The sequence below is a fragment of the Schistocerca cancellata genome, chromosome 1, assembly GCF_023864275.1.
Source record: "Schistocerca cancellata isolate TAMUIC-IGC-003103 chromosome 1, iqSchCanc2.1, whole genome shotgun sequence".
NCBI classification, from domain to species: domain Eukaryota; kingdom Metazoa; phylum Arthropoda; class Insecta; order Orthoptera; family Acrididae; genus Schistocerca; species Schistocerca cancellata.
Window position 1 is genome coordinate 313,246,024 of NC_064626.1, and position 23,900 is coordinate 313,269,923.

The 23,900-nt window shown below is 41.9% G+C and overlaps 1 protein-coding gene across 1 annotated transcript in view; it reads right to left on the reverse strand.

The window, feature by feature from the left end:
• The window catches only part of LOC126172883 (uncharacterized), a 116,217-nt gene that overhangs the window by 37,461 nt on the left and 54,856 nt on the right, over window positions 1-23,900 (reverse strand). Inside the window, exons 3-4 of the mRNA XM_049920914.1 lie at window positions 20,042-20,078; window positions 19,302-19,346 (exon numbers count right to left, since the gene is read on the reverse strand). Of these exons, the coding sequence (XP_049776871.1) occupies window positions 19,302-19,346; window positions 20,042-20,078 (82 nt within the window). The remainder of the gene's footprint in view (window positions 1-19,301; window positions 19,347-20,041; window positions 20,079-23,900) is intronic.

Consider the following 23,900-nt stretch of genomic DNA (forward strand, 5'->3'; position numbering starts at 1 on the left):
ATGGGAAATGCAATTCGCTGATGAAACACCAGCACCAATAAGTTCTAAAAGGAGCCAGAGTAAGAATGAACGTTAAAATCAGCAAAAAATAACATTAAAATGAATAATAATTATGCAAAGAAAAGAAGAATAAAATCAACAACAGATTTACATTAAGAAATATTGGCAGTGAATTAATAAACATGGACAACACAACCCTTAAATATTAACGTCTAACTGATCCATTCATGAAAATACAGCGTCGTTGGGTTGAAATAAATCTGCTTTTGGTCGTGGGTACACTCTGAAATTGCAGTCACGATACGGTTCATTATCCGGTGCTCAGCTGCACAGTCATACTGAGGACTTAAGGATTAATCACATTTGTACAGAAAAACCTGGAAAATTCGGTGTGATTTTGGAATCCCGGTAAAAGCCTTCCACTGTCGACGGTGATGATTGAACCCAGTGGATTATTGTGCAGGATCAGATGTGACCAATGAACCATTAAATTACGAGCGCCCCATTATCTACACCGCTGTAAACCGATTATAAAGTCTTTGTTTAACAGTCGCTTCATAAAGCCTAATGAAGGGTTTCTGGACCTCAACCTTTTCAGTAGTACACAATGTGATCAAAAATATCCGGACACCTCGCTGAAAATGACTTAAAAGTTAGTGGCGACCTCCATCGGTAATGCTGGAATTCAATATGGTGTTGGCCCACCCCTAGTCTTGACGACAGGTTCCACTCTCGCAGGCATACGTTCAGTCAGGTGCTGGAAGCTTGCTTGGGGAATGGTAGCCCATTCTTCACGGAATGCTGCACTGAGGAGAGATATTGATGTCGGTCGGTGTGTCTGGTACGAAGTCAGCGTTCCAAAACATCCGAAAGGTGTCCTATAAAATTCAGGTCAGAGCTCTGTGCAGGCCAGTCCATTACAGGGATGCCATTGTCGGTAATCACATCGCGAGAGTCCGTGCATTATGAACAGGTTTTCGATCGTGTTAAATGATGATGAATTGCTCTTCAGCAGTGGGAATCAAGAAGGTGCTTATAACATCAAAGTAGGCCAGTGCTATGATAGTGCCACACAAAACAACAAGGGATGCAAGCCCCCTCCATGAAAAACACGACCACACCATAACACCACCGCCTCCGAATTTTACTGTCGGTACTACAAGTGCTGGCAGATGACGTTCACCGGGCATTCACCATACCCAAACCCTGCCATTGGATCGCCACATTGTGTACCGTGATTCGTCACTCCACACCCCGTTTTTCCACTATTCAGCCGTCCAATGTTCACGCTCCGTACACCAAGCGAGGAGTCGTTTGGCATTTACCAGCGTAATGTGTGGCTTATGAGCAGCCACTCGACCATGAAATCCAAGTTTTCTCACCTCCCGCCTAACTGTCATACTACTTTCAGTGGATCCTGTTGCAGTATGGAATTCCTGTGTGATGGTCTGGACAGATGTCTGGCTATTACACATTACGACCCTCTTCAGATGTCGGTGATCTCTGTCAGTCAACAGACGAGATCGGTGTACGCTTTCGTGCTGTACGTGTCCCTTCACATTTCCACTTCACTATCACATCGGAAACAGTGGACCTAGTGATTTTCAGTAGTGTGGAAATTTCGCATACAGACGTATGACACAAGTGACACCCAGTCACCTGACCACGTTCGAAGTCTGTGAGTTCCGCGGAGCTCCCCATTCTGCTCTCTCACGATGTCTAATATCTACTGAGGTCGCTGATATGGAGTATCTGGCAGTAAGTGGTAGCACAATGCACCTAACAATAGAAACGTATGTTTTGTGAGTGTCCGGATACTTTTGATCACATAGCATATTTGAATGCGTGCAATGAATTAAATAGGAAACACAGGACAGCTGAAGTTAAATGGCTGCAGAAAAAATGCCAGGAAATCGAGTTATGAATGGTCATCAGAAGGACTAATTCAGCATATCGAAAAGAAAAAAGATACGGCCTTGTGCTAAATTAAATAGAAGTGTGTCAGCATTACAATTGAAATGGAAATCCACTTTCAAATGCAGAGGAGAAAGTGGATAAGTGGAAAGAGTACTCTGAAGGCACCGATGAGGGGGAGAAGTTGTCTGACGACGAGATGCAAGAAAAAAAAGGAGACCATATGAAAGATACTGGCCATACAGTATTAGACTCAGTTTAGCAGAACACTGCAAAACTTGCTGTCAAATAAAGTAGATGGAACAGATAAAATACTTACGAATTTCTACAATCGTTGTGGGAAGCTGCTCTAAAACGACTATTCAAGTTCACACTTAGATTATGAGACTGCAAACATACCATCAGAATTTGAGAAGAAATATCGTTATGACAATTCCGAAGAGAGCAAGATCATATAAATATCACATTTACCACACAGTCAGCTTAATGTTTAATGCATCCAAGTTGCTGGCAAGAATAATATACAAGGCAATGGTAAAGAAATGGAGGAGCTATTAGATGAAGATTAGTTTAGGTTCCAGAAAGATAAAGGAACCAGAGAGGCACTTCCGACGTTGTGCTTGATAATAAAAGGGAAACTTAATGAAAATCAAGATACGATTGTTGGATTTGACGAGCTATAATTAGTGTTTGACAGCGTTTTATGGTGAAGGTGTTCGAGGGTTTCTGGAAAAAAAAGGTATAACCTACATCCCTCTTGCCACAAAACCATGGCTTTCCTAGATGTCGGTAGATGTTATCTGTTTCGACGACTTTCCTTCGGCCTAAACATCTATCAGTTGCATATATTCGTGGACTTAATGGTATCCTCGATGAATCAGCGAAGAAGTACATTACCTGTTACTTGGACGATCTGTTAATTGCAAGAGAAACTTGGAAGGATCACGATATAATAATAAAGGCATTGATCGGTGGACTGCGGAACAACAGAATAACCGTGAATTTAGAGAAATCTGGTTTTCGGACACAGAAGGAGTTTTAGGTTACATTATTTCAGCGAAGGAATTACACAGGTTCTTACACGTCGCACCAAAAAGGATTTAAGAGGATTTCTCACTGTCATCAATTTTTGTAAAAAAAAATTTTCAGGAAGGCCACATCAGCAACCCTGAGACTGTGCATTTACAGGGAAAAAGACACCATTGATGTGGAAGCGAAATCAGATAGAGAATTTCAGAAACTGAAACGTCACAGGTAACGGCACCTATAACGTCACATCCAGATTTATCAGCAGAGTTTTGCATGGCTATTGATTTGGCGAAGACAGTAATCAAAGTCGTGATATTCCAAGAGAGTGAGGAAAATGGAGAGACAGTGAAGAGGGTGATAGCCTTTGTAGTCGTGCACTATCAAAGTGCAAAAGTGATTGCTCAGAGACCACGCTCCAGGCTTTATCTATGGTTTGGAGATTTAAGATGTTTGGCTATTTCCTCTTACTATGAAAGTCCTGGGCTCATATGCACAGCTAAGTACTAGCCAGGTTAATGCAGGGTGTATGAACGAGGTGGGTCCTTTTTGTCCAAGAATTCGACTTCACAACCTTATGTGTGCCACGAAAAACAAACATTATAACTGATTGACTGTTACATTCACCTGTGGGCCGGAAGGAAGCGTTAGCAGAGGACACTGAAGATACTTCAGTTTATTCTATCTCAGAAACGTCTACTTGGAGGACTTCATCGCTGTATCACAGAAGGATATGGTTAACGAACAGGACAACAATCTGGCACTCAGACATCTAAAGGAGAAATGGCGCAGTAAAGAGGAAACCACTATCACACTATTTTATTTCGTTAGGAAGGGAATCTAGTTGCACTACGGAGAGGGGCGACAGACACTCTGTGGTCCCTTCGTATTCTGGAAGACCTTTTAAGCAAAATAATCTGATGCACACCTTAGCTATGCACCTTTGAGCCCAAGAAATGTTTTCTGAAATTGAGGAACTTATTCTATTTTAGTAACATGGAGTGGTGGATAAGGAAGGTCCTCTCAGTGTACAAAGCATTTCAAACGGCGAAACAAAGTAAACAGACGATACTAGGGTCGCTCTATTCTATTCTACGCAATAAACTGTGTCACATTACGGCAGCGCGTGGACCACTGTCCACGACACGGTGCCGCTTTTGGTATATATTCACGTCTAAATGTATGACACTCACATCATTACTTAGAGCTACCGCATTCACTATATCAAAGTCACTGTGCAGAGACTTCTTGTCACAGGTAGAATATGTAGATAAAATAATCTCGGGTAATGGACTTCAGTTTAATGACAAGTGGTGTGACTGAGGAGGTGTATAATGCAGGCCACTAGAGAAACTGAAAGAAAAAGATGACTGCCGACCAAGAACAAGGGTGCAGTTTTGTCAGATAATTAATTAGGCACTGCACAGGATCCGTGAGGCGGGAAGAAGTGCAAGGAGAGAGTGGGCAAGAAGGGGAGAATAAGGGAATATCAGGTACGGTAGAAGCTTCTTGTGAAATCATTCTGTCTGTCCAACAAATAAAAGAGATTGTGGCACAAATGGGCCACTGAGGACACGATGTATCGCACATGCAAGAGCGTGAGAGTTAGAAATGTAAGGTGGCATTGGGTGTACAGCACGTATCCCCTAACAAGCCATTCATAAATTAAGCGAACACGAAAGATACAGTAATTACTGCAACAAGGAAGGTGAGGAAAGATGCCAGGAAAAGGTTACCATCAGATCGTACTTGTTGTATAGTTAGCAGAACGAATTCGTGAAGAGTGAACATGAAACGAGCTTGCAGAGAAGATCAGCGTTCAGTGAGAATGAGAGAGAATTAATATCAACACGTTTCACATCGTGCTGAATTTTTAGAGGAGATTACAACAGATGATTGAAAAAGAAATTTGGATGGTGGGATACCCTGCCATTGAGTACATACTAGTGGACTGCATTAGTTACGCAGAGGAGGAGTTTCCAGCTGGAAGAGATAAGTTTCGATGGTAGATCTGGGGGATAAGTTTGGATACTGATTCTCTATTGACGATTTACATTTCGCAGTTGATATGTTTGTCTTGTTATCAGGTGATAATTGAATTTATGTGCTCTTTTACTCCGTCAACACCGACCAGCATTATAAACGATGAACGTAAATATTGGTTACTGTGGGTTTATATGCTCTCTTATCCCGCTGACGGTTACCAGCGTCATTGGCGAAGCCTTATTTGTACTGATGTCCTCTCAGTGATGCATTATTTATTCGTTTAATAAGTATATTATCATATTGACGTGAGAGATTGGCCGAATGTGTTGTATGTTCTTTGCGAAGAGTTGTTTGCTTTTTGTTTATTGGGAGCATAAGTGGTATATGTTTGGAGGTGGCAAGCACTGTTTTTTGTCGAGTGAAGATGACATGGATGAAGATGACTATGGGAATACATGCTGCCAAACACCCAGATGTTAACCATTCTGCAAAAATCCGATGACCAGCAATAGCATGGACTCATGATATGGCATATAGTGTTTCATAAATCTGTTTTATTTTTTACAATGTATAGCAGATAAGAAACACGATAAATTAAAGTTGACCGAAGAGAACGATGAGCGGTATGGAGATCATTCAAGGCTTTATAATAGTCAAGGAAAGGTAAGGGAGATCTAAAATATGAAACTTCCTGGCAGATTAAAGCTAGACTAGAAATCGGAACCTTTGCCTTTCGCAGGCAAGTGCTCTACCAACTGAGTTACCCACGCACGACTCACGACTGTTCCTCACAGCTTCAATTCTGCCAATACCTCGCCTCTGGTTTAGCAGGAGAACTACGGTACCAGTTTTATGTAAGATACCTGTATAAATGGCATGGCATCATTAATTTGGGTAACATACTAATTTAATAACCATTTAATAACTTGATATTAATGTGGTCTCCTCCACAACAGCATGCTATCGCACTGTTAAACAAATCTGGTAACACTTTAAGATTTTATATTGTAAAATTTATATATGGTAATTTACAGGAGTTTGGAGTATCTGTTTATCAGCATGGTATATTTTTGTTGCAGTAATAATATCACTCCATTTTGCACAGTCGTATTTCAGTTTTTAGTAATCTTGTACTGGGTTTGGTCCTTTGAGTATTTTGCAGAGTCATGGAGCCGAGAAATGGGGTCACTGTGGCAACTTGCAGTGTGAACCAACCAGACACAACAAGGGGCATGGTGAAGGGTAGCCAGAAGGAAGAAAGTGTACTTCACAGTGCGGCGGCATGAGGCCTCAGTCGCTGGCAGCATCTACGATCCAGGTTCGCCAATCTACAGTCACTCGACAACTTGTGGCAGGGAGCTTACGTCAGTGGCACACGGCGGGTGCAGGTCCAAGGAGACAAGGGAAAAATAGCGTCCAGTGACTGGCACGTGGCTGCAAGGTGAGCAGCAGTCGTTTACATCACAGCGCCGTATGTCAACAGATGGAATTCGAGGCTTGAGGAAACCTCCAAAGATGGTGTGGCTAGTGTTATGTCATAACTAATGTACTGGATAATTCAAAAGATTCTTCACAGAATGTGTCTGCCACTCCTTAACATAAATTGCCCTTTTCTCCAGCCACGGACCAGTAGCCAATAGCCAGTCTCTACCATAATGCAGTTCTTAGCTACATAACATATTATCAGCTGCAATTGCAGTTCTCACAGCTAAAACTCCCAATGCTATTTATCGACGTGCTCCCTGCAGATCAGCACACCTTTTTCTGTTGAACTTTTGGGCAGTGCGGAATGACTGGCCAAGCTATTCCACAACTAGTTTCTGTTCAGCTCTAGTAAGCAAAATAGCAAAACACACAGGCCGGCCGCTGTGGATGAGCGGTTCTAGGCGCTTCAGTCCGGAACCGCGCTGCTGCTACGGTCGCAGGTTCGAATCCTGCCTCGGACATGGAGGTATGTTATGTCCTTAGGTTAGTTAGGTTTAAGTAGTTTTAAGTCTAGGGAACTGATGACCTCAGATGTTAAGTCCCATACTGCTTAGAGCCATTTGAACCATTTAGCAACACACAGTCTGGGTACAGTCGAGTTGATCACTACGACCAGCACCAGCCACGTCGACATGAACACCGGAGTAATGATCCACCGCTTGTTCATACACAACTGTGGCCAAAACACTGTCACGATGCCACACTACCTGCAAGTGAGGTGATGCCACACACAACGTTAATGCCACTCCTCTATGGAATATACCTAGGAGAAGAGATGGAGTTCCACTTGCTGCCCACTGGTTTGACTGCATTTGCCAGATGGGGCACACACACGCTGGAAGTGACAACGAGAGAGCTGCATCGAACTAGTCATCCTGTCCTCCCACTGTACTTTGTGCTTCTCTGAACCCCAATGTACTCGTGTGTGCTGAGTGAAACCCAGTGCTCTTGTGACCTTCCAAAGGACAGTGACAGCTAAACGTCCAGGCTCATTTCAGTTCGTATATTATGTAAAATTTTGCAGTGTTCTCTATGTCATGTTGAACGTATATTGACATTTTTGTGTTTGGGCTGCTATTTTATATCACATACTTTTTGTGTACTGGTTGTTTGCATTAAAGAAATCCGCGATGAGACCGAAAATTTATTGTCACTAAACTTGTACAGACCATATATTCGCAAGAAAGTAACGTAATTAATCCCAGCACCTGTTGACTTTAGATGTAACGTTTCATTCAACACTCATTTAGCTACTTAGTAATCCTGGAAACATGGCTATCTGATATCATTGTGTCTCCTAGCTCTTTCGACCATACAGTGCAAATGTACTACAGTAGAGAGATCTTTGTAATCTCACTTTGCACTTTGTCACATCTGTTAGTGATGATATTTTCAATCACACACACACACATATATATAATGTTATGAACACTATATTTGCTAAGTATGGAGCACGAGCCGACATTTAGCAGCAATTATATTCATCTTGCACTAGGATGAATGAACCAGGAACCACATTAAATGACAGTCAAAGTAAGAGATTCAGATCATATGATCGAACGTTGACACTTTGATCTGTGAGGAAGGTTCGTTTTTCATATGTTCATCTGATCTCTGGTATCTCTTTCCATTGCAATTTCTATAATTCCAAAGGACTAGACTTCAGCATTCAATCCAGTGATAACGTGAGGTTGTTTCCTTGGGAGTAAAATTGTATATGTCATCTAATTAGCTATTTACATATTGTGGGTAGCCGATATGTTGTGAGAAATATTGTCAGTCAAAGGAAGGCTTGACGTTCTGACAAACGATATACATTTCAGAACGTTAGTGGACAGTAACAATTCTGCTTGTAGCTGCCCCTCTGACAAATCAATAGGGACACCTATGGCACAAAATTACCACAAATGATGTCATGGCACACGAAAAATTATTTTGCATGCCTTTTTCATGCTACATAAAATCGATTACTGGAGGAGAGAAAAACAATGGTGCAGATTATATGGGCAATGTTTATTACAGTATAACAAAACGCAGGGATTGGGCATACTGCGCTCGTTCTAGTCTCATTTCTTTCATTATAGCTTAATTCTCAACGGCCTGTTCTCCAGATGACTTTTGTAAGTCTGGAAAGGCATAGCGCCTTGGATTTGTCACAACATGGACAGATCGCTACGAAAACAGAGTGGCTCTCTGCCGTGAGCGAAGACTGCGTCCTCTGGTGCCTGTTCTTGCAGGAGTCGGTTTTCCAGCACGCGGCCTCGGACTGTATTTCACAACCCGGGCCTCCCTAGCGGCAGAACTCTGTCCGTGTCGTCGCACAAACAATGCGAGAGCGCCGCTTTCCTATGATTCAAAAAAAGTTTTGTAGATAACGATAGCTCCCTTTCCCAAAGAAACATTTAGAGCTGAAATAATGGGCCTACCTCTTGTATGGCTCTCTAATTTCAGGGGATCCGTGACGTCAGACTAATTCAGGGCGCGAAAACGAGCCCTTGGTAAATTAGACAGTGATGTGCAGACAGAGCTCAAGCGACTTTATGTAAGTGGGAATGCTGTTTGCTACATTACTGGACTGATGTAACGCGTTGTCCTGGCGGCATTCTATGCGCTGGAAGGAATCCACACTATTTAGCCGCCACGTACATAATCCTCGCCATTGGCAGACACGTATGGCTTGGAGGTAAAATATTACTGTGTGTAGGAAGATGTTAGTAAATGAGGAGCGGTGGTGGGAGATCATGGTGGGTGGAGTTCGGAGCACGCATTCGGGACGCTGAAGTCACAGTCCCGAGAGAGCATCTTGGCGGGTGACCTGGGTTCACAGTTGCAGCTACAGCACCACGCCCTTATCGCTTGCAGCAGAGCCATCCACATGTCAGCCGTGTCCAGCACAGCTGTCAGAGAATGAGCATAACTTGCAACTCTGTAATGACAGAGCGTTCTAGGCCTGCCCTAGCAGATTTCTGTACGATGAACTGTCTCACAAGGAACCCCTTGACTGCGAGGTCGCAAATTCAATCTTTACTAAGGCTTATTTCAAATATTAGCTGCTAATGCCTCTCCATGTGCATCAGCAGGGCGACAGAAAATGAGTGACTTGGAGGTGCAGAGATCGATCTTCTGTGGGATGTTTGTATTACACTTCACAAAATGGACATCGTCGACATTCAAGAAATTTTCAAAACAAACCATTAACCGGCATCGTGAACACCGAATGAAAAATGGGGACCGTGGTGATCACAGAGGTTCACACCATCAAGATCGAAGGCGAGCTTCTAAGGAGTTACAAACCATGCAGGACGTTCACCTAGGTATCCACTCTTAAAGAGTACAAACAGAATCATATTGGTGTAACGGGGTGATGAGAACTGATGGATTGCGGTGTCAATGAGTAATTGACAACAGTGCTACCGTGTCAGTGGTGTTGGTACAAAACAGAGCAATGACAAAGATAAACAATACAAACATTGCAGAATGATGAGCTACATGGTTCGACACCTGTTTCAGGGTCACTTCCTCTTGCTGAGCACGTATCGTCACCATTGTACTCTTCATGTACGTTGTCTGCACAGTTGAGCTTATATAACATAACACATTCCACTGACTCGTCTTGCAGAAACGCCAGTAGTTCATATTCCATCGGAAAAGAAGGGAATCGAAGTGTTTGGGACCTGGTACTATCGAAGTATCTTGAAAATGAAGTGTACTGATAAATAAGGAATTAATTTCCAAAGGATTGGCGAAGAAAAGAACATGTGAAAATACAGACAAGAAAAAAGGACAGGATCGTAGGATATGAGTTAAGTCAACAGGGAATAGCTTCCATGTTACTACAGGGAACTGTAGGGGGTAAAAGTTTCATGGGAACACTGAGACTGGAATACATCCAACAAGTAATTGAGGACGTAGGTTACAAGCTGATACTCTGAGATGAAGGAGTAGACACAACAGAGAAATTCGTGGAAGCCACCAGTTACTGATTAAAAATCGAGGACTCCTGGAAAGAACGTCATTGTGAGAGGCAGTCATCAAGGGTGACAGACGATCTGCATGTCAATATAAACATTGCTGTCGGATGAGCATGTGCGCGTGAGACAATGTGACGTTTGGATTTAAAATTCTATCCGTGTAAAATACAGGAGGATGAGAAGATGAAAGACAGAGACTTCCCACGACGAGAAGGCTTCGCAGTGCGTACATGTAACTGGAGATGACAGAAAGGTAACAGTGTATTTGACATTTTTGAGAAACAGAACTATCGGTTTTGGGATTCTGTACGGCCTTGTGTAAGACCAGATATACTTCTTCAGTAACCACGTGAATGTGTGATCTATTGTAGCTGTTGTTGCCGTATCCTGCTATCTTTTTTCTATTTAGTCGAACTAGGGAAACAGATTTACACTAGGAGTGTTTATTTTCAACACAATGGTGTAAATCGCACACTGCAATGCATCCATTACAGTTCAGAGGAATATTTACCCTGGACGTCTCATTTCTTACTTTGGTAACGCGCCGTGGTTACAGACGTAATCAGACTCGGCCCCTTATGGCTTTCTTGTGCGTTAATTTCGGAGTGTGTCAAAGTTATAAAACCTCAAGGCTTAACAGAGTTGAAAGGTGACGTTACATAAGAAGTAGCTTTGACAGACTAACACCTGTTGGCCGAGGTCAGTAATAACTTCTGACAGAGGGCTGTAAAATGTATTCGACAGAATGGACACCGCAAGCATAAAAATTTTCCGTAAGTTCTTACGTAAAGGCAAAATGAGGTGTTAACCTCTGATTCTCTGTAAATTAAAGTTGTTTTCTAAACTAAGAATTAACTTAATACTTTTCATTTGAAAACTTTCCATGCCACGTAGATCAGCGTTCAAAATTTACATTTAATAAATCATCATGGATTCACAATGAACTTGACTGATAGTGCGTCCTTATGGATAGATGCTAGAATACGCAAGTACTATATATAACAACGTCACTGCGACAAGCCTGTGGTACTTCGACCGTGATTGTAGCTTTTCTCTGCCTCTTCACAGTGAGGCAATCCGATACTGACTGTGTGGTGTCACCGCCAGACACCACACTTGCTAGGTGGTAGCCTTTAAATCGGCCCCGGTCCGCTAGTATACGACGGACCCGCGTGTCGCCACTGTCAGTGATAGCAGACCGAGCGCCGCCACACGGCAGATCTAGAGAGACTTCCTAGCACTCGCCCCAGTTGTACAGCCGACTTTGCTAGAGATGGTTCACTGACAAATTACGCTCTCATTTGCCGAGACGATAGTTAGCATAGCCTTCAGCTACGTCATTTGCTACGACCTAGCAAGGCGCCATTATCAATTGCTATTTATCTTGTGATGCCTGTACCGTCAGACCGATGTACACCAATTATGGATTAAAGTTAAGTATTCCAGCAGCAACGTACCTTATTGGCTATATTAGTTACATTGTCCTGTTCCAGACCTCACGCCAGCCTGCGTGAGCTTAAACGCGTGCCTTTTGGCTACCGGTCATAGTGGCTTGGCTGTCTTGCCAAGTCACAACAGACTGCCTATTGCTCGTGTACGTTCGTACAGTACTGTATACGATAATCTTTTAAGGAACAGAGAAACTTCATGCTGTATTCCATTTCCTTCTTTTATCCTGCATATAGCGCTATGTACACGGAGGTGGAAAAAGTCATGGGATACTTCCTGATATCGTGTAGGATCTCCTTTTGCTCAGCGTAGCGCAGCTTCTCAACGAGGCATGGACCAAACGTGTCGTTGGAAGTCCCCTGCGGAAATATTGACCTATGCTGCCTCTACAACCGCACATAATTGCGGAGGTGTTCCCAGTCTACGATGCACGATCTGAGCTCTCGATTACACACTACTGGCCATTAAAATTTCTACACGAAGAAGAAATGCATATGATAAACGGGTATTCATTGGACAAATATATTACACCAGAACTGACATGTTATTATATTTTCACGCAATTTTAGTGCATAGATCCTGAGAAATCAATACCCAGAACAACCACCTCTGGCCGTAATAACCTTGATACGCCTGGGCATTGAGTCAAACAGAACTTGGATGGCGTGTACAGGTACAGCTGCCCATGCAGCTTCAACTCCATGCCACAGTTCATCAAGAGTAGTGACTGGCGTATTGTGACGAGCCAGTTGTTCGGCCACCATTGAAAAGACGTTTTCAGTTGGTGAGGGATCTGGAGTATGTTATCGCCAGAGCAGCAGTCGAACATTTTCTGTATCCAGAAAGGCCCGTACAGGACCTGCAACATGCGGTCGTGCATTATCCTGCTGAAATGTAGGGTTTCGCAGGGATCGAATGAAGGGTAGAGCCACGGGTCCTAACACATCTGAAATGTAACGTGCACTGTTCAAAGTGCCGTCAATGCGAACAAGAGGTGACCGAGACGTGTAACCAATGGCACCCCATACCATCATTCCGGGTGATACGCCAGTATGACGATGCCGAATACACGCGTCCAAAGTGCGTTCACCGCGATGTCGCCAAACACGGATGCGACCATCATGATGCTGTAAAGAGAACCTGGATTCATCCGAAAAAATGACGTTTTGCCACTCGAGCACCCAGGTTCGTCTTTGAGTACACCATCGCAGGTGCTCCTGTCTCTGATGCAGCGTCAAGGGTAACCGCAGCCGTGGTCTCTGACCTGATAGTCTATGCTGCTGCAAACGTCATCGAAGTGTTCGTGCAGATGGTTATTGTCTTACAAACCTCCCCATCTGTTGACTCAGTGATCGAGACGTGGCTGCACGATCCGTTACAGCCATGCGGATAAGTTACCTGTCATTTCGACTGATAGTGATGCGAGGCCGTTGGGATCCAGCACGGCGTTCCATATTACCCTTCTGAACCCACCGATTCCATATTCTGCTAACAGTCATTGGATCTCGACCAGTGCGAGCAGTAATGTCGCGATACGATAAACCGCAATCGCGATAGGCTACAATCCGACCTTTATCACAGTCAGAAACGTGATGGTACGCATTTCTCCTCCTTACACGAGGCGTCACAACGACGTTTCACCAGGCAACGCTGGTCAACTGCTGATTCTGTATGAGAAATCGGTTGTAAACTTTCCTCATGTCAGCACGTTGTAGGTGTCGCCACCGGCGCCAACCTTGTGTCAATGCCCTGAAAAGCTAATCGTGCGCATATCACAGCATCTTCTTCCTATCGGTTAAATTTTGCGTCTGTAGCACGTCATCTTCGTGGTGTAGCAATTTTAATGGCCCGTAGTGTATCTCAGAAATGCTCGATGTGGCTCATGATGAGTGATTTGGGTGGAAATCATTTGCTCGAGTTGTCCACAATGTTCTTCAAACTAATCGCGAACAATTACAGTCCGCCGACATGGCCTATTGTCATCCAAAAACTCACATTGTTCTTTGGGAACATGAAGTCCATGAACTCCTTCCAAGCAACTGAACATAACCACTTCCTGTCAATGATCCGTTCAGTTGGACTGGAGAACCTAGTCCATTCCATATAAACACAGCCCAAACCATTATGGTGCCACGACAATATTGTGCAGTGCCTTGTTGTCAACTTGGGTCCGCCACGCGGGATTTGCCGAGCGGTCTAAGGGGCTGCAGTCATCGACTGTGCGGCTGGTCCCGGCGGAGGTTCGAGTCCTCTCTCGGGCATGGGTGTGTGTGTTTGTCTTAGGATAATTTAGGTTAAGTAGTGTGTAAGCTTAGGCAATGATGACTTTAGCAGTTAAGTCCCTTAAGATTTCACATACATTTGAATAACTTGGGTCCATGTGTTTGTGGGGCCTGAGCCATACTCGAACGTACTATCAGCTCTTACCAAATTATTTTGAGGCCAGGCCTCGGTTTTCCAGTAGCCTAGGGTACAAGCGATATGGTCACGTGCTTAGGAGAGGCGCAATAGTAAACCATTGCACGAAATTTTGAAGAGTTTGCAGAAGTAAAAGTCCATAGAGTATACTTTCCGTATGGTCGATTTTAGTTGCCACAATGTAGAGAATGAAATGTGGACAAGATACCTAAATTTCATATAAAATTACTACATGTAATGCTGCATAATAACTGCGTTGAACATCGAAACAAAATTAAGTCATTTATGGGGGGAAGGTATCAGTCAAGAAGACATGTTAAAATCTAATTTTTGGGCCAAATAGTTTTTGTGGAATCGAATGATAAGTGTGTCAAAGCAGTGGGAACACCGTGTGTCTGCACAGGCGAGCAGTGCAGTGATGACAAGATCGCGCACAGGGCGGAATGCGGCGAGCACGTGTCTGCAGGAGCGAAAGGGTTAATGAAGAGACAAAGCACTAGAAATTTCAAAAAAATTGCATTCAAACGAATATAATTCGTGAAGTAAGGCACTTCGATATTGTTTTTAAATAATGAAAATATTAAGCAGCAAACAAGGTTTGAACTCATAACCTTTTGCGTAGAAGACCAACACCTTACTCGTTACACTATCCCAGCTTGTCTGACTACAAAACGCCATGACGACTATAACACATCAGGCAAAATACTGACAAACACTGTTGGTATGACCATGAACTACTCACGCTTCGTCGAAGTACAATAGGAAATAAACAATTACCGCTGTTCTTTATTGCGAAAAAGCGGTTCGTGAGATTGATACAAACACCTTTCCTTGCTATCGCCTGAATTAGGAGTCTTATTGATTGTTTGGTTTAATTAATTAATAGAATATGAAGCAGTTGGTATAAAGAATGCTTTTTCCAAACTTTCTATAGAAGAAAGTCTGCTATCAAGACATTGCTTTTGTTCTATTACTTTATTTATGACTGAACGTTTCTATAACTGAAGACACTCGTCCATGCTATGCACTGCAGTCGAGATGTGGCAACGTCGTTCTCTGTTCATTGGCTGACTGTGTTTTATGACGTCAGATGCGCAGAACGAACCTAAGCTCGGCCGCCAACATAAATGACGCGCACTTTACCATTCCTCATTGAAAAATCTGTTAATCCCCGTCGTGCGTTTGCAATCACATCGGGAATATTTTCACATGGATCACCCGAGTATAAACGACAACTGCACCAATGGACTGTCCTTTTGTTCCTTTTGTACGTGAAACTACCGCCATCTGTATATGTGCATATAGCTACCCCATGACTTTTTCCATCTCAATGTAATATAGAGCATAAAACGACGCAACAGCCCCTGTTGTCTTGCAGAACATATTTTCGGTCAAACTGCAGTTTTACCTGCCAGTGTATCGCATTTACTGCAGTACGTAATCCCTCAACAGCAACAACGTCACTCTTTCTTAGATGCTCGGTTCCGTTGATCCAAACTTCTGTTAAAACTCACTCACGCCTTTCTCGCCACTGCTGCAAGTTATTCCTAGTTGTTATTATTTGTGCTGGAGTTATTGGTATCGTATTGCTAACATTTGTTATTGGATATACGTATTTTCTGCTGTATTCTTATCACATTTTATATGATAACGTGTAAACAAGTAATGAAACAATTTAACAGGTTTTAATAACTGCAGAACGTATATTATGAATCACTGCAGATGCCGCAGCAGAGATTTTTAATCAGGACCCAATAAAAAAAGTGATTATATATGCAAGTACTCAGAGATATTGAGTTCAGCTCCAGCTGCTACCATGTTTGTATCCTCCCTCCACGACAGCTAACATAAAATGATTCAGCTTATAGGATACGCACTGCCGACGTCAAATGCTAGAAGTTGTCGTAATAATACCGCTCCACTAGAAATAATACACGCAAACCAGACCAATATTCCCGTTAGATTTCTCAGTGTCACGGCTTTGTAGGTAATCAGTTGAGGTAAGAGACCCTGGTCCGGAAACAGACGAGTTGAAAGTTATAAAAAGAAGTCGTTGTGGAATTTCTGACAGCGGAATGTTACTGGTAACTGAGTCGAGTAAACATGGGCTCTAAAATGCAAACCTAAAGAGCTATGACTATGGCCAAATGCCCTGAACTAAGTGCAATTTCCAACCGTGCATACTCTTCCAAGCTGCTGATACTGAGGAGCTCTGAACCGACTTCGTGTGCGTATCGTGTGGTCAAAACAGGGTAAAAGCAAATGCGTCTAATAAACACTTAAGTGTAACGGAGACTAAGCAAGCGTCACCGCAGCCACTTCCGCTATTCGTGCACGCTTCCCGGGCTGACTAAATTTCCATATGTCACAAAGTCTAGTCCTTATATTGTAGTTCACGAAATAAAGAAGCGGCAAATCCTGGTCCAAGTCCCGGTCTGGCACATATCATCCTCGTTATTGTGAAACACACATGTGGTATTGACAGAGTGCCCGTCGATTATGCATTTTGGAGTCCATATTATTATTTTCTCGTTTTGGTGCACAATGTCTCCTCCAAATGGGTCAAATTGCTCTGAGCACTATGGGACTTAACTTCTGAGGTCATCAGTCCCCTAGAACGTAGAACTACTTAAAACTAACTAGCCTAAGGAAATCACACACATCCATACCCGAGGCAGGATTCGAACCTGCTACCTTAGCGGTCGCGCGGTTCCAGACTGTAGCGTCTAGAACCGCTCGGCCACCCCGGCTGGCAGTATCTCCTCCAAAAACATGTAAACCAAAGAGGTTACAGTAGTTGAGCTGTGTTTGACAGTATCTAAGACGAACAAGTGTCCGTAGCTGTCAAGTATGCACTAGAATCCGATGTCTCCTAGCCATTTTATTTTTTCGAAGTTCATTCGCTGACTGCTAATTCCTTGACGTCAAATGTATTTGTTGAAGATCTACTACCCAACAGTGACATACGAAATCATAGCAAGCGTCACCGCAGCCACTTCCGCTATTCGTGCACGCTTCCCGGGCTGACTAAATTTCCATATGTCACAAAGTCTAGTCCTTATATTGTAGTTCACGAAATAAAGAAGCGGCAAATCCTGGTCCAAGTCCCGGTCTGGCACATATTTTTACATTGCACTATAGCCTGGCAGATCTATACTTAATACAGCTGATGTCAAAGTAATCGCAGACCTTTTGTCGTTCTTCCACTACAGACCTGTTTCTGCTGAATTGCCAGTATCGGGTGACGTGTATATTGTCTAGGTGGACTGACATTCATATGACATCGTTGGGAACTGTATTTTGACTGACGTTCTATATTTACTGCCTTAGATTGCATTTAATTTGTTATGGCAGAAATTTGACTACCTTAATGTAGCAAATATGGAACGACAGTGAAAGTAAAGTTGCCAACGACGTTATATGTATGTCAATCGATCTAGACAGTATACAGGGTGTTACAAAAAGGTAAGGCCAAACTTTCAGGAAACGTTCCTCACGCACAAAGAAAGAAAATATGTTATGTGGACATGTGTCCGGAAACGCTTACTTTCCATGTTAGAGCTCATTTTATTACTTCTATTCATGTCACATTAATCATGGAATGGAAACACACAGCAACAGAACGTACCAGCGAGACTTCAAACACTTTGTTACAGGAAATGTTCAAAAGTCCTCCGTTAGCGAGGATACATGCGTCCACCCTCCGTCGCATGGAATCCCCGATGCGCTGATGCACCCCTGGAGAATGGCGTATTGTATCACAGCCGTCCACAATACGAGCACGAAGAGTCTCTACATTTGGTACCGGTGTTGCGTAGACAAGAGCTTTCAAATGCCCCCATAAATGAAAGTCAAGAGGGTTGAGGTCAGGAGAGCGTGGAGGCCATGGAATTGGATCGCCTCTATCAATCCATCGGTCACCGAATCTGTTTTTGAGAAGCGTACGAACACTTCGACTGAAATGTGCAGGAGGACCATCGTGCATGAACCACATGTTGTGTCGTACTTGTAAATAAAGGCACATGTTTTAGCAGCACAGGTAGAGTAACCCGTATGAACTCATGATAACGTGGTACATTGAGCTTAGGTGGAAGAACAAACTAAAATGAGCTCTAACATGGGAATTAAGCATTTCCGGAGACATGTCCACATAACATCTTTTCTTTATTTGTGTGTGAGGAATGTTTCCTGAAAGTTTGGCCGTACCTTTTTGTAACACACTGTATACGCCTCTTGATAATGGCAATGTAGGCGAAATGGATCTTTAATTAAAGGAAAATAACTATATCACAGACCAGCAAATCTGCACAATCCTTATAAATAATCTCAAAATATTTCGTACAGATGTCGAGAATCAGCATTGTGTGTTATTTTAGACATGCAAGTAAATAAAGACTTCTTTTTGTATTGGTCAGTATACTACCACCTCTGAAAATTGCCCACCCTACAACATTAGCGCCGGCCGGAGTGGCCGTGCGGTTCTAGGCGCTACAGTCTGGAACCGAGCGACCGTTACGGTCGCAGGTCGAATCCTGCCTCGGGCATGGATGTGTGTGATGTCCTTAGGTTAGTTAGGTTCAATTAGTTCTAAGTTCTGGGCGATTGTTGACCTCAGAAGTTAAGTCGCATAGTGCTCAGAGACATTTGAGCCACAACCTTAGCAACAACAAATCCAGTACATTTATTCTAATGTATTAACAGAACAATTTTCGCTTACAACTGTCGACTCCGTCGTTTCCGGAACAGAGTATCTCACGTCAGATTGACACATTCACCCTCCTCCATCAACCGTGAAAGGGTGTAACATCATCATAGAATCAACTTATGAAACTGTGTGATTTCACCTCAGAACTGGTTGAACATTCAACATTGCCTTTCTGAACAAAAAAGGCGAATGCACTTCATTTCTTGCGATGAATTTTACCTAATAACTAATTAAATGTTTCAGGCATAAATCTTTATCAACAATACATGACGACATTAGCACTACTGATACACAAGCAGACGGGATGAACGTAGGTTCCTTTACAATGAATAAGCGTATGTACTCACAGTAGGTCCAGGCGAGTTTGTAGTTGAACTGGAAGGGATGAAAGTCTGAAACAAAAGAAAGTGTTTCATATTACACTTACTAGTCGATCATTTACAATTAAATAATGTAAACTACTTGGCTGTAAGATTATCAGGAATCAGACATAATTCAGTGTATAATACATTTTAGCACCTGATAGTTATTCAGGATATAATGAAAACAGTGAGTTACGGATCTGATTACTCATGCAAAAATAAGAAGAAAGCCCTATGTCAACAAATTATGGAAATTATTAATTTCTGAAATATGAACCACTCATACTGAGAAACCTCAAGCATTTGTTCATCGCGGTCGTAACTTGCTGCAAATTTCGAGTAACTCGTAAATAATAATCATAATAGATAATAATAATAACAAGTGTTCAAAGTTGAGCTAATTATTGTATTAAGTTCTGATCACGTTCGAATACATTTGGACTATTGCGTACTGTCTGCGCTTCCACAACTCACTTCAGTGGAGATTCTCCATCAACGACAGATTTTGCGTAAGTATTTGACTTAACCCATGAAAGCATTTTAGCACTAAAGGAGTTCGCAATACACGATGTCTTACTATTCCGAACTAAACACTTCAGGAACCTAATGACACACAGTTTTCTTCTTCTTTTTGCCTGAGAAATATAATCTTGTCGGTTTTTACCACTATTGCTGGTACATCCCTTAATGATCGATGAGAGATAATTTCTAAATAGTTTACTTACGAATGACTGCTTCAAGTAAAGCCAGTATGCTCCGTACCTGTAACAAAACCGTTTATTAAGATATCATAATGGAAAGACAGCATCGTGTTATCTTTTGTAAATACTAACTGTTGTATCATGAGTACCCTCCTACACTCCGAAGGAAATGCATGCTACCTTCATACGTCACTGAAGTATTTACAACCCCTTAGCCATCAAAAACATTGCAAGTACCATTTAATGGGACGTTGTGACAACCCAGAGAAATCCTAGAGTGCGTCACTGGTTACAAATTACAGCCAGAAAATATTCACAAAAAGTTAGTTCATGTACCAGTAACGTTCGACTGACGCTGGCAGTTAAAAGGCTCAAATTTAAAAAAAGACAAGGCAATTGAGAAAATCCTGTGAACTTCAGCAAATATATCTAACATGACTTTACGCTAATGCTCCTCGAACTTGAGAAATATGAAAAAACTCTCAAAAACGTTTATTTTACTCCTATGACCCCATTTTTGTGTACACAACTTCACAGCAGATCATATCAATGGATCCATTACATTATTTTCGTGATTTCTGTAATTTTGTTACTGTGAAGTGGTATAATTAAAGGTGAAAGAATGTTTTTCTTTTTCTAATTTGTTAATTTTTGGAAACTGTAAGTCAGTGCCAGTATGTGACTGAACTAATGTGAGAAACCTTCCAAAGTCATCCTATGGAGCGGACATATCTCCGACCTTGAAATACTTCTTTTCTTTTTTCGTTTCACCAAAATCATAAAATGGCATTTTCTTTGTTAGAAATTCGAATTCCACAATGAATGAAAGAGCAACCACCAGATTCCGTGCGCGGGCAAGTGCCACCTATTGTCCCTTTTGCAGACGTCTATGGTGCTCCAGGGAAATGTGTGGAGAATCTTGTAATTCGTGTTTTCATTCTGGCAACAGTAGTACTAATCTCAAACTTAACAACATTCAAAGGCTTGCGATTTTTATCCGGACATTAAACAAATAACTTATGTAATTAACGAGAGAAGAAACTGAAATAAAAGTTACAGATTCCTTTAAGATAATTTTGTGTTTCGTACTTCTGTCTAGTTGTTGTTCACTGATAGACTAATCAGTATATGAAAATATATACTGAGTCATTGGCTTGTCACTAAAGCGTTGTTGTTCGTATTTTATTAACACTGAACTCAAAACTTACTAGAAATCTATAAATCATAGGTAAAGCCGTAGCTCATACTCACTGGTCCACTTAATAAACTCATGCTTGCCTAGGAAAAGGTCCCTAGAATGTTTTTTTCAGTTTAAACCCCAGGCTGATAAATGCGTAGTCCATTTGCAAAAGCGGCTATGTCAGTTTTAAAAGATTTTTGGGGAAAGCCGAAAAACATAGCCTTGTTTTCACAGCAATATTACAACGGTAGTTAATGTCTCAAAAAAGAAACTGAAAAATCATATCGACCAAATCATAAATGTCTCTATAATCCTACATTAAACCCTTATTAGTATTTTTATGTAAAAAATTGCACGTAGCCCATTTTGCAACCGAATGGGACAGTTACCCGCTTCTGCAACCGCATCGGCGACCATGATGGAATGCAGTCGGTTCCAAAACCGGCCGTAAAGTTAATTCTGGTGTTTATCTGGCTATGTCGGTAAGAATGGTAGACTGCAGTAGTATATTAAAATAATGTGAAAGGAATAAAATGCTGAAATACTGTTTTATTTTAAATGTTTAGAAAGACTGAAACCTTTACACAAAAAAAACTAAACATGAACTACTACAAGGTACAGTATTAAAATTACTCAGATTTCATCACTGAACAAATTCTTAACACCTATCATGAAAGTGAGAACTCTTTGGAAACAAATCTTGGGAAAATGAAATATTGACAAGAAACGATCTCAAGGTAAAATGAAGTATATAGCGTTTAAGCTATGTTCGGGGAATCGTCGTCATCTAACAGCTCAAAATCAAGTCCTTCATCCTCACCGTTTTGACATTCGTCTGCTTCAATGATCTTCTGCTGTTCAAAAATATCAGTGAAGAATTTTAACTTTTCCTTCTCGGGCCATGTCTTTCCCCAGTGTAGTTCTAAGAGCCGCTTGACGTCCATAATTTTAGCTTTTTTTCAGTGGGACGCCTTTTGGAATCTCCTCAGGAAGAATTTCTTTCGTGATACGTTTGGCTCTTTTAAGAATAGATTTCGGCTCCCACTTTCAAAACTAAAGAATGCCTCTCCCACCACAAGACATAATTTTCTGTTTGCTGTCTTCGTGATGATAATTCTCGTCGACTTCTGAAACTGGAAGTGGTGATCTTCCTCCAGTCTCTCACTTTACAGTCCTCCGACCCAAAATGCACCACTGTTGAGAATTTTTCCATTATGCCGACGTATACTGCTGGGTCCTCGATTACGCTCAATTTTAAAAATTATACCTCCATGTTTCCAAAAACTCTATCAGGGGGTATGAAAGAATGAGCAACGATCGGGAACCACACTTCAACGCTCTCTACGTGTACTGGAGCAGCGTACGGGAACCAGTAAATCAACATCACAATCATTGTTGTATTCTTGTTTCGCCCACCGCACCCATCCGAAAAGAGGTGTAGTTTGGTGACACGGTGCAAACTGCTGTTAAGCAGTTGATGACGAAGAGGTGAAACAATCTGATTCAACCCCTTCGCAAATTCGTTCTCCAGCCAATTATACGAGGTCACACTGTCTTTCGTCTGACTGCTTGAAGAGGAACCTCGGCAAACCGTGAAATTATGTAAGTACATCTGTCTGGAATAATAAGTCTCCTGATCTCGGACTTTTGGAAGGACTAAATTTTTCTGGCAGTCATAACTTAAAATTAGTTGACCTTCAGTGTCTTCCTTCAGTCATTCATAAAAAATATCGCTCCGAACTTTGTGAGCTGTAGGCTGATGTTCCAAACTTTTCTTTTCAATTGGCCGATTTTCCAAGGAAATCATGCTTTGTAACGACGAGCATGTAGAGCATGTGTCAATATAAGGTGCTCCGAAGCCAATATTAACTTTATTGCAGAATATTATCCGGTAGTAGTCATACTTTACCTCCAGATCTGGATGTTTGTCACAGAACATAACATTTCCCACACTATTTTTACATTTAATTCACTAGGCAAATATTGGCGGTGTAGCATATTTCTTCTAGAATAGTGACTTTAGATTGGCTTGAATAGTTCAATGTGTCTATCTTCGTACAACTTCGTTCATTTGTCACCTACTTTCAGCGTTTGCAGGTGAGGATTCGTTCATTATACTCTGACAAATTTTGTTGGGTCTCATTCTTTTGATCTGCAAAATATCCATGAAAGCCGCTCTGCAAATCCTGATGTTTATAGAAACTCCTTCACCTTTTTTTTTTTTTTGGGGGGGGGGGGGACCGCAAACTCCATAATTAATTGCTTTCTTGATGCTTTGTCTCCTGTAAGCTTAAATGTTCGAGGAGATGACACAGTGACATGCTGTCGAATGTATTTGCTCTCCCATTCTCAGTTATTCTGTTCCTGAATTTTTTTATAGATCCGTCTTATCTCCTGCATAGTGAGTTCTTTACATTTCAGCTTTCCAGTAGGATGTTTACAGTTAGGCATCTGTGGAAACCCTTTCCGTTGGTACCTACAGATAAATGAGAAATGAAATTGAAAACCAACTGATAGTAGTTTTATGTCAATGCAATCAGAAGTTCAGTGTTTCTATTTCCAAGTACGTTGAATTTTCAAGAAACATGTTCCAGAAAGGTTTGGTTGCTAATGTTGCTAGGTCATTAATTCCAACAATATTTGAATATTACTAGAAGCAGTGGTCTTCCTTACCTCTTCCTTTTCTCAACGTTTCGTTTCCAT